This window comes from Stegodyphus dumicola, chromosome 10, assembly GCF_044657685.1.
Source record: "Stegodyphus dumicola isolate Sdum_Otavi_A_Nest chromosome 10, ASM4465768v1".
Lineage (NCBI taxonomy): Eukaryota > Metazoa > Arthropoda > Arachnida > Araneae > Eresidae > Stegodyphus > Stegodyphus dumicola.
The window spans coordinates 94,312,138-94,332,492 of NC_140777.1; the positions used below are offsets into that span (position 1 = coordinate 94,312,138).

The following is a 20,355-nucleotide window of genomic DNA, read 5'->3' on the forward strand; positions in this document are numbered from 1 at the left end:
TTTCTTATATATATATATACATATATATACGATACTTAATTTTACTAATGCCTTGCATGTAATGCCCCTTTTAGGTGCAAAACATCTCTCCCTTCTCAACTGCAGTTTCTTCTAACAGTATCATGAATTTTGTCAAGTTAGAAGAACCATCTACTTAGGGAAAAGATGTAACTGCTAATTCAACATCAATAAGTGTAGAAAATAATAAAATCAATTCTTTTCTTTTCAAATCTGAAGTTACAGATGCAGAAATATTGTGGGCTTTTAAGTGCATCAAAAGCCACTATTCTTTTAAATCGTGCGATGATATTGGGCCGTTATTCACTAAAATGTTCCCGGATAGTTCCATTGCAAAACAGTTTTCATGTGGTGAAAAGAAATGTGCTTATATCTGTTATTTTGGTCTTGGCCCTTATTTTAAAACTTTGTTACTAAAGCATTGTAAAAATGCTGAGTTTTTTACATTACTATTTGATGAGACTCTTAATCTGACAAATCAAAAGAAACAACTAGATATTCATGTGAGGTACTGGCATCACGAAAATAAGGTCAGAACTCAGTACCTTACTTCTGCATTTATAGGCCATGCAACAAGTGAAATTATTTTATCCAAATATTATAAATGTGTTGAAAAACTAGACTTGTCATAACTCTTACAAATATCGATGGATGGTCATGCAGTAAACTGGAGATTTTATGATTTGTTGCAACAGGACTTGAAAAAGGAATATAACATTCAATGCTTGACATTAGGGACATGCAGTTTACACATTCTTAACAATGCTATCAAGCATGGGATGTTATCCACTGGCTAGGACATTCCATCAATATTTTCCTCCTTATATTGGATTTTAAAGATTCTCCTGCAAGACATGAAGATTTTTTAAGTATATCTGGCTTAAAAAAGCTACCTGTGAAGTTCTGTTTTTACCGATGGTTGCAAAATGCCCCAGCAGTTGAAAGCCAATGAAATATGGGATGACTTGTTACTGTACATTAAAAAATTTGAAATGGGGAAGTTTAAAATAATGCATCGAAATCCTTCTCAAATATTTTGGAGGCAACTAATAAAGCATTTCTTATAAAATTAAATTTTTTTCTCTCTCTGTCAAAAATATTATTGCCTTTCCTTTAATATTATCAAAGTGATAAACCACTTATTCCCTTTTTTGCTGAAGATATCGTAAAACTTGTAAATGATTGCCTTCAGCACTTTAAAATTTTGAAACTAGAATATTCAAAAATAACTAAAGCAGAAAATCTTTATAAATTTAATTTTAATTATCCAAATTGTTATAATGATAAAAGTAAAGTTTATTTGGGATTCATTGCTGAGCAGTTAATGAATGATAAATGCCGCAAGAAGGACATTTCACAAGCTGAAAGTTTTGCATTAAAACAAGAAGTTCAACAACACTTAATGTCTAACTGTCCAATAAATTATTCTCTTATTCGAAATGCATCTTGTATAGACCCGTGATTGATGGTTAAAAGTCCAGAGAAAGCCCAGAACAAAATGCAAGTAGTTATAACGGTAGTTAATGCGGAATAAACGTGTTTTACAAGATGATTGTGATGAAATTCTGCTGCAGTTTGGAGTTTCTAGACAAATTTACATGAATTTTCTACTTTTGAGCCTCAAAATATCTCTCTTGACACATTTCTCACTTCTTATTTTCATGATTTTCACTATTCAAAAGTATGGAAAATAGTGAAAATGATTCTTGTCACATGGATAGGCCTCTGTGGAAAGGGGCTTCTCTGTAAATAAAACAATTAAAATTGAAAATTTAAGTGAATCATCATACATTTTTCAATGCACAGTATTTGATTACATAAAATTTTCTGGAGGTGTTCTTAATATTGAAATGAATAAAGAAATGAGATCAGCAGCAGCTTCTGCAAGGTCTAAATATATGCAGTATTTAGAAGAACAAAAATTAACTAAATCTGAAAATTCAAAGAGGAAAAGAAATATTATTGAGGAAAAAATTGATTATATGAAGCAGAATAAAAAATTTCTTCAAAGGGACATTAAAGATATTAATGAAGAAGTAGATGCTTTAGCAGATGAAGCTGAGACCAGCAGAAACATGGATTTGTTTATCAAAGCAAATGAACTTAGAAGAATAGTTAAAGAAAAGGAAATAGACATAAATAAATTAGATGTTAAAATAGCTGAAAAGATTTCAGATTTAAAAAAAGCACAAATGTTTTGTATCTTTTATTGTACAGTTTATTATTCTAGTATCTTTCAAAAAACCAAGGAAATAAATTGTATGTTTACAAATCAGTTATTTTAATATGCAAAATATTCTTACATTGTGATTATAATAGTAGCTGACTGTGTTTAAATAAATATCAAATAAGTTAAATAATAATCCTTAAATCTCTAAAATAGTGACTGTTATTAGTGTAAAATATACTTATACATGTTTTTCAAGGAATTATGTTCTTAAATTAATGTTATCTACTTCATAACTTTTAGGGAGTTAGTTTAATTTTCAAAATTGTTTTATGGTAAGAATTAAATTGAATTTAATAACAGTGCATAATACACACTTCTGTTAGTTTCTTAAAGTGAAATTACAAGCATGTAGTCAGTTGTATGGATAATTGATTTATTCTATTCATTTTTTTTGTTTGCATATAGGTCCTTAATTTTTTCTTTGATGGTCCTTAAAAGTCAATTTTTATGTAAGGAAATGTGTACGAACCCTGTTAGCTACGTGGGCTTCATGGAATTGTGACTTTCGACATCAAGTCCTGCATAGCCGAAACATAATGCAATACTGATACTAAATATTCATAAACTTCAAATTAAATTGTAAATTTGTGGTTTTAACGATTTTTTAAAATTTATATTTAAGGCAATTTAAGACTTTCTTATTATTGGTAAGTGTTTAATACACTTGTGCAGTAGAGATTATAAAACTGTAGTATAAAACATTTCTAAATCTTAATCTGGCAAATTCTTTGAAATAAATAACTGAGAAAATACACAATATGTTACACAGAATTATATATATATATATATTAAAAAAACTTGAATCTTACTTTAGACATTTAACGTGTCATACATTCTTTAATTTTCTTATAACAAAATAGTATTCTGCAGTCTGTCCTAAAGGCACTCATTTTCGAAAGCTATCCAAACATTCTGCACGGACAATCAAAAAACAAGTGCCATTTAGACCGATTTTAAGAATGACTTAATAAAATCACTATATATTAAAAAACATATTCTAAACATTTTTGGTGCATAAATCAAGCTAAATTTAGCAATAATAAAATCTAATAAATTCAGCAGAATCAGTATGTAAAATTTGAGGATATGGATAATGTAATTTTTTACATACTTCAACTATGATAAATTTTTATTCAGCATTCATCATGTATTAAATCTGTAGTTAAAAAATGGGCAAATAACTTTAGATGCACTGAGCCGAGCAACATTTATGCTGCATTCTAGTTTCGGAATGCACATGAAAAGTTACTTTTAGCTAAAGTTGTCATTTTATGCTCACTGTTTGCTATTTCAAGAGTAATTTAAAAGTAAATTTAAACAGTAATAAATATATACTTTACACTTTTATAATAATTCTTTAAAAACTATATTCAATACTTAGTTCTCTAATCAGTTGAGTACTGAAATCAATTTATGCTTATTAATTATGAACAAAGCTCACATGTGAATACTTTTCATGTTCTTTAGGCATGGCATACATTCACCTACTAAAAAGCTTGGAAGATTTAAAGGTTTTCAAGACACCAGTCCTAAACAGAATTTATTACAGAAAGACAATATTGTAATTCATATTTATATTTTGAAGCATATAAAACAAATAATAAGAGTCAAAATGCATATTTTAAAATGTAACAGGAAAATACATTCCAGAAATAAGCAAAAAATGTCAATTTTTCATAACTAAACAATCAAAGAGTGATCACGCAGTTCAACTATGTGGAATACTATATAAATTATAAAATTTCAAAGTAGTTCCATCTTGGCAAGAACTGTAAAGGAATACTCTGGATTCCCACCAAATAGGAGAATGAAAATTCAAGGCGTGTTTTAAAAACTTTTCAGTCTAGACGCATAGTGTGTGCACTGGCTGTGATGAAAGTAACTTAATTATGTACCAATTGAAAACACAAAAATTTAGCAATTACATGTGACTTTGATTAAGGAATACATTCCATCTACATAATGAACAAAATCAAAATTAAATTTAGTATTTGAATGCAATGAATAAGTTTTTAAACACTGAATTTTTTCCAACATTAATTGTGATAAAATTGCCATGAATGACAGCTTTACTGTTTTAAAAAGTATAAATAAATTCTGGATTGGAAGTTACTGTTTACAAAATGGCAATTGGGAAGCAGTTATACCTATCCTATTAACCCTGCAATGGAGGAGCTGGTGTACAGAGTAAGCCAATGCCATCTTTTGAGCTGTTATTTTTAGACAACCCCTTCCTGAGCTTCCTCCCCTGCACTACCCTCCTAGAAACATTCCATGAGTACAATGCACCTGGTATTTCTGGTCAGTCTGGTTTTCGTCTTCCTTCCGAAAGCAGTTATTGTGAACATGTCACGTAGGTGAACTCAGTACGCCGCTCCTCCAAAGTATGTACAGAAAGAATATTGTACCTCCTGAAGATTATTTGCACGTTTTAGAAGAAGTCTCAGTTGATGAAGAGTCTGACAATTTGGATAATGCATCTGATGTCAATGAATTGAAAGTCATCTAACATTCTAATCATGAAAGTGACTCAGAAATTGAGGGAATGTTCCTTTACATCCCTCATTTTGCTTCCTGAAATGATGTTTCCCCAACAAATGACGATTTTTAGTAAAGTTGAAAATGACATAAGTGATTTAAAATATGAGGACTTTTTTGTAAAAACAATTTACAAAAAGAAGAAAGTTGGTGGAAAGTTTCTGAAAGAAGAAAAGGAAACTTATAAGTGAAATGAACTTCCCTTCAAGAGCAAATTCGCCAGAACGCCTTGAAAAAATTTGATGAAAAAAATATTCCCAAGTACCAAAACTTGTGATGATATAAATGATTAGCTTTCTGCTTTCCAGAAAATCATAAATTCAAATACGATTGATGCTATCGTACAATATACAAGTATTTATCTCAAATGTAACATGACTGCAGATGATCTCCAAAACAACTCACAGAGAAGCATGTATGATACCAATAGAGCAGAAATGTCCTTTTTAGGAATTTTATTCTTATTAGGGTGAAAAAAAAAAGAAAGAAAGAAAGAAAGAAAAAGAAAAGAAAAAAGTCAAAACTCAATTTGGAGGAAGCATGGGCAAAAGACGGTACTGGAATTGAAATTTTGCAAGGTCATGGGTCTCAAGCAATTCAGAAACCTGTGTGCTGCTATTAGATTCAACGATAAAGGCACAAGGTATGTGCGAAGAAAACTGATTAACTTGCTGCACCAAGAGAATTTTTTGAATCTTTCAACCAGATCCGTCAAAACTTTTATACACCAGGTGACAAACTCACAATCAACGAGAAGTTGGAACCCTTTTGTGGGAGATGCTCTTTTATTCAATTCATCCCCAACAAGCCCGCAAAGTACGGTCTGAAATTTTTTGCAGATGTTGACTCACAAATGTTTTATACATTGAAGCTTGATATTTACTGTGGCAAGCCCCCCCAAGACCTTATACGGCGTCTAATTCAAGCACTGACATTGCCAAAAGGCTAATTGGTGCGTACGAAGGTTCCAACCGTAACCTGAGGACCGATAATTGGTATACAAGCTACCCGCTAGCTCAATATCTTCTTAACACATGTGGGCACGCTGAAAAAAAAAAAAAAAAAAGGAAATTCCAAATGAATTCCAGCCATCAAAAACAAGAGAAGTCGGCAGTTCACTGTTTGGTTTTCAAAAGGATATGACAATTGTTTCATATGCAACAAAAAACAAAAGTGTGTAATACTGCAAAGATTCTACATTACCTATAAACTTTAATTCCATTGTTAAAGATGGCTTTACCAAGTCCTCTCTGACCAAAATAAAGATTTACAAAGTTTTTTGGTTAGACAATTGTGGATTAAATGGAAAAAACAACATTTGATGGATCTTCGAACAGCTCATAAATTTAAAAAATCCTAACGTTTATGATGATCTTGTATTAACCAAAGGCAACAACTGAACTAAAAACTGCTGATGGAACAATAATAAAATGACTAGTTCAATTATTATATCTGTTTATGTGAGTATCGTTTGCTTCATTTTATTGTTGCAAACAGCGTAAATTCCTTTTTTTTTCTTCCTTTAGTTTTGAACTTTATGTGTGGCAACAAGATAATTAATTGATTGATAGAATTGTGTTTGTGACAGCCATGTAGAATGGCTCGCATATTTTGTATCAATTATTTTGCATCGCTGACAAGTGTAATTTAATAAAAGTGTAGGAATACAGTCCATTTTTTGATTGATTATTGTTTGTGAAACATATTAAGTTTAATAGAATACATACTGTTGGTCCGTCGAGCCGGAGAGCTAGTGAAGATAGTGACTGTTCTAAGTGTATTCTAACAACGCAATATGCATATGGTTTGTGAAAATTATCCACTTTGTGAGGTAAGTGGATTTTGAACAAAAATTCGTTTAATTTGTTGTTAAATTTTAAGAACAATGTTGTAATACAACATAGAATTCGATTTCATTTTAATAATAGTGTTAAGTGATTTAAGAACAATTTCTGTTTTTGAATTGATCAATTATGAGTGAACTTATAACTTTTAAAACAAAAAGAGCGGTCTTACGCAGGAGTGTTACTAATTATGTAAAGAAAATTGAAACTATTTTAACTGCAGATGAAATTAATTTAATAGAACTAGAGGAATGTGTCGAATTATTGAAACAAAAAGAAACTGAGTTAAGGAAGCTTGATTCTGAAATCGAAAGTTTAATTACAGATACTAAAGAATTAGAAAACGAAATAGATAATGTTCAGGAGTACACAGATAAAATTTATTTGTGGAAATTTAAAGGTGAAAAAATATTAAAAAATCAAAATAATAAAAATAATTCTAATGGTGTAATTTCAGAACAGGTTCTTGACAATATTAAATTACCCAAGTTAACATTACCGACTTTTGGTGGTAATATTACAGAATGGATAGCTTTTAAAGATCTTTTCAGTGCTTGTGTAAGAAATAATACAAATTTATCTAATGCTCAAAAATTGCAGTATTTGAAGGCTTCGTTGAAAGGTGAAGCATATCGCATTATTCAAGCCATTCAAATTTCGGATTGTAATTTTGAAATAGCATGGAATCTGTTAGACGAAAGATATTCAAATAAGAGAGAACAAATTTTTGCATATATTAAACGTTTTTTAAGTTTACCAACTATTCAAAATGAATCAGCATTTGCTATTTTAAATTTAGTTGACAATATTAATGAAATAATTCGTTCTTTAGAAGTATTGAATCAAACCATTGATAATTTTGGTGACACTTTAATGACTTATTTAATTTTGCAAAAATTAGACCCTGCTACAAAATTATGGTGGGAACGTCAGTTAAAATCTAATGAAATTCCAAAACTTACGACTTTAATTGAATTCCTAAAAAACTATGCAAGAACACTTCAAAATAGCAAATCAAAGGGTAATAAGGTACCTAAATCTGTGTTTCAAAATAAGAATAATGTTCTGGTTGCTACTTTGGGTTGTGGTTATTGTAAAGAAGATCATAGTTTAGCCAAATGTTCGAAATTTCTAAATTTATCGGTTCAGCAAAGGATAGATTTTGTAAAATCTAATCGTTACTGTTTTAATTGTTTATCTAATATGCACTTGCTCAAAAAATGCAAGAGTTTAAATACATGTCAACATTGCTTTAAGAAGCATCACAGCACATTTTAAATAATTCAAAGAATAAAACTCAGTTAAACAGTATATCTCCGCCTACGCAATCTATCCCTAAAAGAGATGAATTAACGAGTCCTAAGGATGTTTCAGCCACAGTTTGTGCCTCTCATTATGATTCGAATGCAAAAAGTAATCAAACCAGTCACATTTTATTGTGTACTGCTTTAATAAAAGTTCAAAATTCTGAACAAAAATTTGTGAAGTGTAGATGTTTATGTGACACTGGATCTCAGAGATCATTTATTTCAAGGGATTGTGTGAATAAATTAGGATTACGAGTGAAAGATAATTCCATTTCTGTATCATGTTTAGGAGAATTTAATACTATAAGTAATGGGGAAGTCGATTTAGTATTCACTTCTCATTTTAAAAGTGATATTCGTGTATCAACATCAGCGTTTGTACTGGACAAGGTGACAGATAACATTCCCTATGTATCTTTGTCATCAATCATCTTCGATAACTTCAGTGATTTACAATTAGCTGATCCATTATTTTACAAGTCACAACCAGTTGGACATTTTATTTGGAGTAAATGTATTTCTGCATTTAATGACGGGAGAAATTGTCAAACGTGGTCCTGATCTACCATTTGCTCTAAATTCGAGGTTGGGATGGATAATTTCGGGTACTACAAATTTTGAGCCAGTATATGTAAATCATTTGAATACAAACACAGATGAGTTAGTAAATTCTTTCTGGGAGTTAGAAAAGTTTCCAAATGTACAACCTTTAACAAATGAAGAAAAACTTTGTGAAGAACATTTTAAAAACTCGCATTTTAGAGACACATCAGGTCGTTATTCAGTTGCATTACCATTCAAACATAATAGAGATATTCTAGGTGACTCCCGTGAAGTGGCGTACAGAAGATTTCAATACTTGGAGAAGAGGCTGTTATCTATGAAAGAAATTTACAACCAGTATATTCAGTTTATGAAAGAGTACTTTTCACTAGAACACGTAGAATTAGTGCCAGACACAGATTATGAATTAGAGAATATATATATATCCCACATCACTTTGTGTTGAAGGACTCTAGCTTAACAACAAAATTGAGAGTTGTTTTCGATGCGAGCGCTAAAACAACCACAGGTGTTTCTTTAAATGATACACTAATGATAGGCCCAAAAAATACAAGATGACTTAATTTGTATTTTACTAAGATTTAGACTTCATAACATTGCAATAACCGCTGATATTAAAATGATGTACAGACAGATAAAGGTTCATGAAAAAGATAGAGATTTTCAGAGATTATTATGGAGAGATAGCCCGTATAAGCAAATACAAGTTTGTCGTTTGAAAACAGTTACATATGGAACTGCAGCTGCTCCGTATCTTGCAACCAAAGTGTTGAGTCAGTTAGCGATTGATGAAGGATTGAACTTTCCAAAGGCAAAGAATATAGTTTTAAGAGATTTTTATGTTGATGATATGTTAACTGGTGTAAAAGATAGTTCGGAAGGTATTGCATTGATAGACGAATTGCAACATCTGCTAAAAAGTGGTGGCTTTGAGCTTCACAAATGGTCGACAAGTGAACCGTCATTGTTAAAAACCTCTGGCTTAACAAACACAGATAGTGACAATATTCATCGTGTAATAGAAGACAAACCATTGAAAGTTCTGGGATTGGAATGGCATCCGGACAATGATGAATTCAAATGTAATGTCGGTGTAATAGAGTATCAATGTGTTCCGACTAAAAGAATTATTTTGTCATTCGTAGCAAAACTATTCGATCCATTGGGGTGGATAGCTCCTTTTGTAATTCTCGCTAAAATGATCCTTCAGCAATTGTGGAAATTACAGTTATCATGGGATGATCCTGTAACAGAAGAGATTGATCGAAATTGGAGAAATCTATGTAGAGAAGTTAAACTTTTGAATTCTATAAATATACCTAGGAAAATTCTGCTACCTGATTATTTTCGATGTGAACTTCACGTATTTTGTGATGCGTCTGAAAGGGGTTATGCAGCAGTTATTTATATCAAAACTTGCAATAACTCTGACATTAATGTTAAACTCGTAACAGCTAAAACTCGTGTAGCACCATTAAAATCTATTACGATTCCAAGACTGGAATTATGTGCAGCAGTGTTATTGGCACGCTTAATTCAGTCTGTAAAAGCTGCATTAGTTATAAATTTTGATTTAGTGCAAGCTTGGAGTGATTCACAAATCGTGTTGTCATGGCTAAGGTCAGATCCTAAAAAATGGCAAGTATTCGTATCCAATAGAGTTTCTGAAATACAATCCATCTTACCACCTGAGAACTGGAGTCATGTTGATGGAAAGGAAAATCCAGCTGATTGTGCTTCACGTGGATTATTTCCTGCAGAACTATTATCTCATCAATTGTGGTGGAATGGTCCTTCTTGGTTAAAGTGCAGTGAGATTGCCTTATCTAAAAATATTCTTATAGATGAAGAGGCATTACCAGATGCACGTAAAACAGTCTCATTTGTAGTTTCTGAATCTGTACAGGAACTTGCTATTATATCAAATATATCTTCATTTCCAAAGTTACAACGCATATTTGCTTGGATATTAAGATTCATATCGAATTCTAAAGTAGCATATCTAGAAAGAAATACGTCTTTTTTATCTAGTAATGAAATTCGAGCTGCAACTTTCTGTATTGTCCGAATAATACAGCGATTTCACTTTTTTAAAGAAATTCAATGTTTGGAGTTGGGAAAGGACTTACCTACAAATAGCAACCTCCTTAGCTTGTGTCCAATTTTAGATGACAACAAAGTGTTACGTGTAGGAGGAAGACTGAAAAATGCGCAACTATCAGAAAATGAAAAACATCCAATCTTATTACCTTCAAAACACAATCTGACAGAAATCATAATTAGACACTTTCATGTCAAATATCTGCATGCAGCACCGGAACTTCTTCTATCTTTAATTAGACAGCAATTTTGGATCATAGCTGCTAGATCTGCTATCCGAAAAGTAGTAAAATCTTGTATCACGTGTTGCAAACTTAGAGCTAAAACTGCAAGTCAAATAATGGCTGATCTACCGGAATCTAGAGTAACACAATCACGACCATTTCATCGAACTGGAATAGATTTTTCTGGACCGTTCATGATTAAACATCGTGCAGGACGTGGACAAAAATCATTTAAATATTACGTATGCTTATTTGTGTGTTTTGTAATCAAGGCAGTACATCTTGAAGTGGTAGAAGATTTGTCAACAAAGGCATTTTTAAGTGCATTGAAACGATTTATTGCAAGAAGAGGGAAACCATTTGAGATTTATAGTGACTGCGGTACTAACTTTAAAGGTGCAGACAAAGAAATCAGAAAATGTTTTTTTTGCATTGTAAGCAAAATCAAGAAATTCACAAATTTTTGTCTTTAGAGGAAATAAAATGGATATTCAACCCGCCATCATCTCCCCATTTTGCTGGACTATGGGAATCGGCAGTAAAGTCAATGAAATTACATCTAAAAAGGACTGTTGGTGATTCTGTGCTGACCTATCCGGAATTTCAGACCTTGATAGCGCAGGTTGAGGCTTGTCTCAACTCTAGGCCATTGTGTCCAACTTCGGCTGATCCAAATGATTTAACTGCATTAACACCTGGTCATTTCTTAATAGGAATGTCTTTAACTGCCATACTGAACCAGACCTAAATTATAGTTCCTTCAATCACATTGACAGATGGCATGTGAGACAGTTTATTTTTCAGCACTTCTGGAAAAGATGGAGTCGAGAATACCTGTCTCAGCTTCAACAAAGACCTAAATGGCAAAAATGTCAAAACAATTTAGAAGTCAATGACTTAGTCCTCATCAAAGAAGACAACCTTCCGCCTCTTAAATGGAGGTTAGGGAGAATAATTGCTGTTCATCCGGGCTCAGATCAAAGAGTCAAGAGTTGCTAGTATTAAAACTGGTCATGGTGTCATAAAACGACCAGTCGTGAAATTGTGTCCTCTTCCTATTCAGACTAAAAAACTATGAACTGCTTCGCATATAATATTTTGTATTTTTTCTTATGTTTATCTTTATTACAGACTAAGAAGTTTCAAAATGCTCCAAACTGTTGAAATCCCCTGGGATTTCAACGAGGGCCAATATCCTTTATAACTTTAACATTTTTTTATTGTTTATTAATATAAATAAGATTGAATATGTTTTATGCAATTGTTTATTTTGCTAATTTAGTTTCATATAGGTAGATTAAGAATAGTTTAGATTTACTGAAGAAGTATCAGGTTTATTAAGAAATATACCCTTTTTAGAATTGACTATAATGATTATAGTTTGAATATATTTTCTATTCATTTAATATACTTATCAATTGTTTTATAATTATATGTTAAAATACTTATTGATATAAATTTGTTTGTTGTTAGATTAAAGTGAACTCTTGACAGAGTTCAGGTGGGAAGTGTGGAAATTATTTTGATTAATTGATAGATGGCGCTAGCATTGCGTGTTAACACGATGTGCCTTCTGAATTTCCATAGACTCTCTACCGGCAGTTTGATAGATGGATGTTTGATGCTTCGCACACTTTAGGAACACTTCGGTTCTTATTTAGAAGATTTCGATTTTCGATTGTGAAAGCTTTTTTTCATTTGTTTGTCAACTGAATCATAATATTTTGATTAATGATGTGTAAATATTGTACATATTAAAAGTTACATCGTTAAAGTGATTGATGTCGATTTATAGCAATCTTAGAATATTTTGAAACAACAGCTTTCCTGATGAGCTCTCTCTTCTACCTGAAGCTGACTCAAGTGTTTTCTTCAGCCAGACCAAATGCCCAACTCAATGTTCCTGGGCAAAAGGGGAAAAGTGCATCATTTCTTTCCTTTAATCCATTCTTGTGAGGTGCTTCAAGGAATACCTTTTTTTAGACCACTAGAAACAATATACTGCAGCTAAAGAGTCAGACAACAAATAGGTACCCAAATTCTGGATTTCCTGAAACTTAATTTTTTACCTTGTTGCCAAGGTTTCAGTTTCTAATCTCACAAAAACTAACTTTCTACCAATGGAAACAAACTCGCAATAAAATACATTTAAATTAGTACTCAACATGCCGCCTTCCTGCAACAGCACCTTCAGAGGGCTACTGGTACTAGAGTTTCAACTTTTAACTGTTCGCAACCAACTCGTGGATTTATATGCTTGTAGACCTATGGTTTGTTTTATTAAGAGGACCATCATGCAGCCTGCAGAAGGTGGGCACAGAAGCATCTCAGATGGGGACAAGATAAGTGGAGAAACGCATTCTTCACAGACGAGTCTCACTTTTGTGTACAACCTGACAATATGTCGATTATCATCTCACGGAATACTCCCGCATTTGTAAAAGAAAGTGTTTTATTTAGTGAAGACAGAGTGATGATCTGGGCCAAGATTTCTATCAACAGACATACTGACCTGCACATTATCAGAAACGGAAAACTTGCTCAGCAATACAGGGATGAGATCCTCAGATCTATTGTGATCCTTTAAAAGCTGCAGCAATTACATATGAATTCATTTTAATGGATGGGAGAGCACACCCCAATCTCTCATTGATAAATTCACAGTTGAGAACGAAAAGCTAGAATAATTTCTTAGGTTCACATCTACCCAATGCAGGGTGTTGTGAAGTCCAGAAAGTCATTCCACAAAACATTAAGTTCCAGATTAGCCCTAAAACAGAAGTTTCTCCAGAATGTTTGTCAACGTTGCTCCCAAACCCACACAAGTGAAAACAGCCTGTAGGCATTATGGAATTTTCCTCTTCTATAAAGTGAGCTTGCTCATTAAACACTGAAAATGCCAGTTACACAACATTCCACATAAATTTATTGCCCTTCATTGCATGAGAAGAAAATCTGTCTTTTGGTGCAACACAGAACATCAAAAACCTTTTTTTAACACCAATAGCATAATATCGCATTTCCATGGCAATTCTAGTTAATATCTCCCATCACGAACAATTTCCACTTTTCTTTAACAGTTTGGGACAAACCAGCTTTTCCTAAAATTTCAAGTTCCCATAATGTGTTCAAAGGAACGTTTTTAACATGCATGGAACAAAGTAAAATGTGAACCATCGTGTTTCTGTTTAATTTTCGTCCACCCATGTTTAGTTTTAACAGCTGTCAGACCTGAATCTAACTAAGTTATCAGTCGGCAATTTTCCCGAAACATCAGTCCCAATCAAAAGATCAATCTCGCTTTTCTCACAAAAGAATTAAGTCCTCTGAAATTGTAAAAATATTCATTTTTGGAATAAATCTGCATATCTTTTTCTCTGAAAGAACTTAAAAGACTAAAAGTATATAGATTTTTTAATAGCTGACTCTGATAGAAAATACCTTATGCTCCTTCGGTTTCATTTCATTTTGTACTGCATTATATTTACTTCGAAAATGAACAGAATCAAGGTATCGATGTCCCCAAAATAATAGACAGTTTGAAAAACAGGAAGAAAACCAAAATCTCCCTCCGGCCAAAAGTCATATTTGCATATAAGAAAAACTTGGATAATTTGCAATTTTTATTAACAATCTAAACGATTCCAAGATACCAAAAATTGGAATAAAAGGCCATCTCAATCTAGCTACCAATCTTGAAATATGAAAAACTGAGAGTTTCTACACTGGGCTGCAAATCATTTCAAAGCACATCCAAATTAGATTACATTTCATATATAATGCATGATTCAAGGTTATTCAACTATCTGTAATATGATTCTGATGTACAACTTATTAAGATTGAAAATTTAATATTTTTTCTTTGGCTTATTTTATTTTTTACAGTTTTATACTGTAAGTCTGAACAGAGAAGGAAAACTTTAATTTATCAAAGTACTTTAAACATAAAATTAACAATTTGTATACTGAAGTGTTGATAAACTGACGTATCATACACAGATGTAAAATAAAATTAAATTTAAATATTAACTTATTAAAAAGTGCTTTAATCTTAATGGAAAAATTCTACAGATATATGCAGAAGATAATTTAGTAGGAAAATTATGCTTCAAATCACTTGCATGATGTGAAGAAATCAAGCAAAATAAGTTTAGTGGAATTTCATGCACTGCTAAAAAATACTTATTTAGTATAAAAACGAAATTCAGTGATCAGCCAGGATATCTGACGAAAAACTGGAAGAACTGGTAGCTATGTGCAAGTATACCTCAAATTCAAAAATTCAATAGACAGTAAGTGAAGATATTGAATAAATCATTTTAATCAGGTGAATACTTGATGTTAATCCTTTGAAAGGCGGTGGTTACCTAAGCTAACTTTTCACCTTTTCTATAGAACATCTTACTCACTTGTTTTTGAAGTTCTCTTGATGGCAATCAAGAAACATAAGCCAGTAGTTGATGCAGCAATTCATCTTCAGGAAAATAAGCATCAGCAATTCAAGACAACGTGCACTCTGCAGCATCAAGAAAAAGCCTGCAAGAACAGACATGCAAACTTGCACTCTGCTTGAAAAACTGTTTCTATGAGTTTTTCAATCATTTAAAATGGATAGTTAAATAAAACAAGAGTTTTGCTACAAAAGAGTTTTGCTACTGCCTTTTCCACTATCATGCACTTCTAAAAATTCATGGATTCTACATTATGCTTCTGCCATTTACTGCTTGACAAATAAAGGCATAAGAATCTCAAATGAATGCTCATGAGCTTAGTATATAAAATATGAAATGCACGATATTACTTTAAAACGTCCTCCTCCCATTTACATACATAATGCACACCATGCCCTCAGAGCCCTTATGCTCTCTACCTCATCTGAGCCAACATGATAAACCTTTTATTCATAATTTTTCATAAATATACAATACTCCATAGCTATCATTATCATGAAAGTTATGACCTTTGAAACGTCTAATTTAAAATAATAGACTTACCAGTTAATGTCTCAGCATTCTACATGAAAGTTTTACATGTGACTGTTACAACTGTTAAAAGACACCTTCAAATGAAGTTTTGTGAAATTATATAAAAACTTTTAAAAAATTACAATATACAGTGGAACCTTGCTCAATAAACATTACTGGTTCCCTAACCTGACCTGTAATGTGAAGCATTTTCCCCCTATAGGAATTTATGGAAAACATACTGCATTTTACTCCCCACCATAATACTCAAATTTTTAACAATGTACTTTATTATTTACAAAACATCCTGATTTTACAAGAAAGCTGTCTAAAGACACTTTGTTTTTCAATGCTTTAAAATTTGGTAAAGATGAGTAATGTCATTAATACCTTAAGTTACTTGGAAACATGATGCTGGAATCTCAATTTGTAAGGGAAAAAATTGCACTTGAGGCTCACCTGCTTCTTTTATTCAACACTATATTCTCCATTTCTAGACATTGTAAAAGCCCATTCCCACTACTGCGTACGAACGTGTTGTATCAATTGAAGACACGCCTACAGCATCTGTATAAGCGTTTCCACTGCCGCGTATCCGGAGATTATTTTAATTTTCTGCCGCTAGGTGTCACTGTAATAGTTTGGCACCAAACAACGAGTTTGTGAGTTACAATGCTGAATATCTGAATTTTTCCCGCTTAAGCAAGTATTGTTTGTTTTGGATTTGCTATCAATCCTGACGTAAAACACAGAAAAGTTTTGTTTACTAAATTGCATGTTATTAGAAATTTTTATTTCTGCTTATGAACTGCAAAAGTAAAGTACGCTAGCAATTTTTAGATAAGTAAGGTTATATCACATATTATGAACATCACTAATTGCATAGAAGCTGAAGTAAATTTTAAAAATTACTTTGCATTTCAAGAAGCCTTAAATATTAATGTTACGATAAAGAAATACGCTTCAAAAACCAGAAGACCAGTGCAGTGTTTTAAGTGCCAAGCATATGGACATTCTCAAACTAATTGCTTCAAGAAAGATATTTGCTGCAAGTGTAATAAGAACCATCATTCTAACATTTGCCCTCTAAAACCAGAAGAAAAGCCCATCTGTTATTTTTGCCATGGCGAACATGTAAGTTCTTACCGTGGATGTCCAGTATATAAAAAGAGGTTCCAAGCTTCCAAAATAAGAGAAAAAACTCAGCAACTACCCACCCAAGAAGATTTCCCAGCCCTAAAATCTAAAACTGATGCAAAAATTCAAAACATCCAAAAGAAATATCCCATTCAGTTCCATATTTAACCAGCAGAAAATCCAAGTTAAAGAAGCAGAAGATATCTTCCAAATTTTTCAACATCCGAAGGTTTTCAGTTTTATTCGAGAGACGAACAACATAGCCGAAAGGATCAAGCATTCGAAAACAAGCACTGAAAAATTAGCTATTGCCTTCGAAGCAGTTAAGCTAACGCTGGAATTTGCCGAAAATGAAAACTAAGCCTTAATTCATTTCTATGCTGCTGAAGTTCTCTCGGCACTCACTAGATGGCAGCACAGGTAATCTACACTCGGGAATTTTTATCGATACGTCTTGTCTCGTACTTCTTCACTTTTCGACCTTATTCTTCACAAGTTCATCCTTTCACCCTTTGCTAACTCCCTACAGTCATTCGAACTTCTATTGTCATCAACTTCCTCATGAGTTTTTACAACTTCTACCAAACCAATTCCATGCTACACTTAATGATCGAAAATTAGAGCAACAAGTTACATTGGGATAGTAGTCTGACCTCGGAGACTGGATTCGCTGAGCGAAAGTTGTGTATTACAATCTTCTTTATGGAAAGGAGCCTCTGGGGGCTTAAAAAAAAGAAAGAGGCTTCAATTTGTATCAGTTATAAAATCATTTAGTAGCTTCTTTCTGGAACAAAATATACTGTGATCTAAACTTACCAAAAAAAAAGGGGGGGGAGAAGAAAAGAAAAAAAAAAGTTACAGGGGCAGTTAAAATTGTGCAGCGGGAGGGGTGTTGGTATCATAGCAAGAAATATTTTTTATTTATTTATCCAAATAATATAGTAACTTTTCATTTTTCAGCTGAGTTACACTTGTACATTATGCTAATTCAATTACAGAAAGATACAGTTTACACGTGCGTCATTTTATTTGCTAATTTTTTTTCATAATGTAATAATATTGAATTAAAAACTTTCAAAAGTTTTTTTCACATATGTTCAACTGGGTGACATCATACAAAGTCCCTAAAACCATAAAATTTTATCCAACTCTTTAAAGTTACATAACTAGATTTCAAGCACTCATTCCTGTAGATACACATCAAAGGCATGCCATAAACAGATTTAAAAAAAGTAACAGTAGCTACGTGGAAAAATAAGTCTTACAGCGTCAGAGGTATTAAATATACACCACCCCTCAAAATTCAGAATTTTAGGCTAGACATTTTGCAAGCCTTAGTTTGGTGTTCTTAGGATCGTAAGATACAATTCATGCAAAATTATTTTTAAAGATTGTAAAAGTATCTAAAACATCCCAAAATTATTAATGTAAAACACTAACTATCCTTTATGTAATAAATGCTCTGAAAATTCACTGGATCATATTCCAAGATTTCTTCTATAAAAAATCTAACAAGATAAAAACAAATTAATACAGTAAACTGTTTAGCACTTTGCAATAAAAGTTAAGCCTGAAGCTTTTTAGAAGACATTTAGGTCAGATAAATACAATGGACGATCCGTAAGAAAGAAATTTATCAGCAAGAACACACTAAAAATACAGTTGGTATTAGGAAAATTTATTGTAAGTAAAGTTTTAGCATACTGGAACACAGTCATATTTAAAATCAAAATTTATTATGTTTGTATCTAATAGATGAATTAACATGTGCCAAAATTCAGATTAAAAGAATTCAGAAAACCTCTGTTCGATGTCAGGAGTACGTACACATTTCTGCACACAGAAATTAAGTACTTTTAAGGACCATTAATGAAAAAATTAAGGACCTATGAGCAAATGGGAACTGAATAAAAAAATTCAATTAATATTATCCATGCCTTAATTTCACTTTTGTAACACCATCCTAAAATGAAACAGATCCCTAAGTAGTACGCATTATTAATAAACATGAATTAATGAACATAATTATTAATAGGTTTGAATAAAATAAACTTCATGCAATTTATCAAGTAGCATTAAATTTTTTTAACTTATGATAGTTGACATATTTGAAACAAGATAAGTGACATTTACGTTTTACTAACCATCAGCTTTATGTTAATTTTTTTTATGTCTCATTTTGTCACATACTCGGTCGGTCTAGAGGTTTAGTAAATAGCAGGTAGATTTTATGTCAAATGGCATAAATTGAAATGAGAAGTAAGATCATAATCAGCATGATTCTTAACAAAAGACTGAATGTTGTCACCACTGCTGCTTGTCTAGAGAGAGACCTGCCGATTAGAGCAAACCTGAAAGGACTGACCTAGGCACAGTTGACAAGTGTCTCATTTTGTCGCATACTTGGTCAGTATAAAGGTTTAGTAAATAGCAGGTAGATTTTATGTCAAACGGCATAAATTGAAACGAGAAGTAAGATCATAATCAGCATGATGCTTAACAAAAGACTGAATGTTGTCACCATTGCTGCTTGTCTAGAGAAAGACCTGCTGATTAGAGCAAACCTGAAAGGACTGACCTAGGCACGGTTGACAAGTGTCTCATTTTGTCACATACTTGGTCAGTCTAAAGGTTTAGTAAATAGCAGGTAGATTTTATGTCAAACGGCATAAACTGAAATGAGAAGCAAGATCATAATCAGCATGATGCTTAACAAAAGACTGAATGTTGTCACCATTGCTGCTTGTCTAGAGAAAGACCTGCTGATTAGAGCAAACCTGAAAGGACTGACCTAGGTACGATTGACAAGTGTTGAAAGTTAGTCAGGCTCTGTTTGATGCCGTTAGTGTCGTAGCTTTGTCTAGAGTTCCAGGGATTGTAACCGAGTTGATATACTTTAAGGTTCCAATAAGCCATGAAAGCACCAGAGGTGATAAACTGTTTTGTACTTTTTTAAATCTCAATAGATGCAAAGAATAAGTTTTACTTGAATTTTTACATTTTTTTATTTTATCTTGTGACCACAGTGAGTATTAATAAAAGTAAATAACTAGCTTTAATATGTAAAGATAATTTTTAAGCGTAAGCAGTTAGTTATAAATAATTAAATTAGGTAGTTTGATAACCTTAGTCATTATGGATTTACATGGCCACTATTAAATTTTATTTTTTAACAATATTTGTTAAAAAAACACTATTAAAATCAAAATCTAATAACATTTCACAGTTTAAAATACATGTCATTTATGACATTAGGATAATTACAAATTAAAAGCTACAAAACATTTATGTCTTGTAACAATACTAAAAAAATATTTATCCGTCATTTTAACCTGAAGCTTTCCCATTTTGGCTACTTCATATCAATTTCCAGCACCTTTTCTAACAATTAAAGATTTGTCTCAATATGCAAACCAATGCTCTCGCTCG

The 20,355-nt window shown here is 32.2% G+C and overlaps 2 protein-coding genes across 7 annotated transcripts in view; one reads left to right on the forward strand and one right to left on the reverse strand.

Annotated features, from left to right (window-relative positions):
• The window catches only part of Arv1 (ACAT-related protein required for viability 1), a 71,504-nt gene extending 65,647 nt beyond the window's left edge, over positions 1-5,857 (forward strand). For 5 of the 6 annotated variants that reach the window (XM_085825266.1, XM_085825264.1, XM_085825267.1 and 2 more), the window contains one exon: positions 3,716-5,857. In XM_085825266.1, the coding sequence (XP_085681392.1) occupies positions 3,716-3,813 (98 nt within the window). In that variant the 3' untranslated portion in view covers positions 3,814-5,857. Of the gene's footprint in view, positions 1-2,653; positions 2,919-3,715 lie in introns of those variants that run through there. The other variant, XM_085825265.1, reaches the window with a different exon arrangement.
• Positions 1-20,355, reverse strand: part of LOC146995037 (uncharacterized) — a 76,778-nt gene that overhangs the window by 10,506 nt on the left and 45,917 nt on the right. The gene's annotated exons all lie outside the window — the stretch shown is intronic.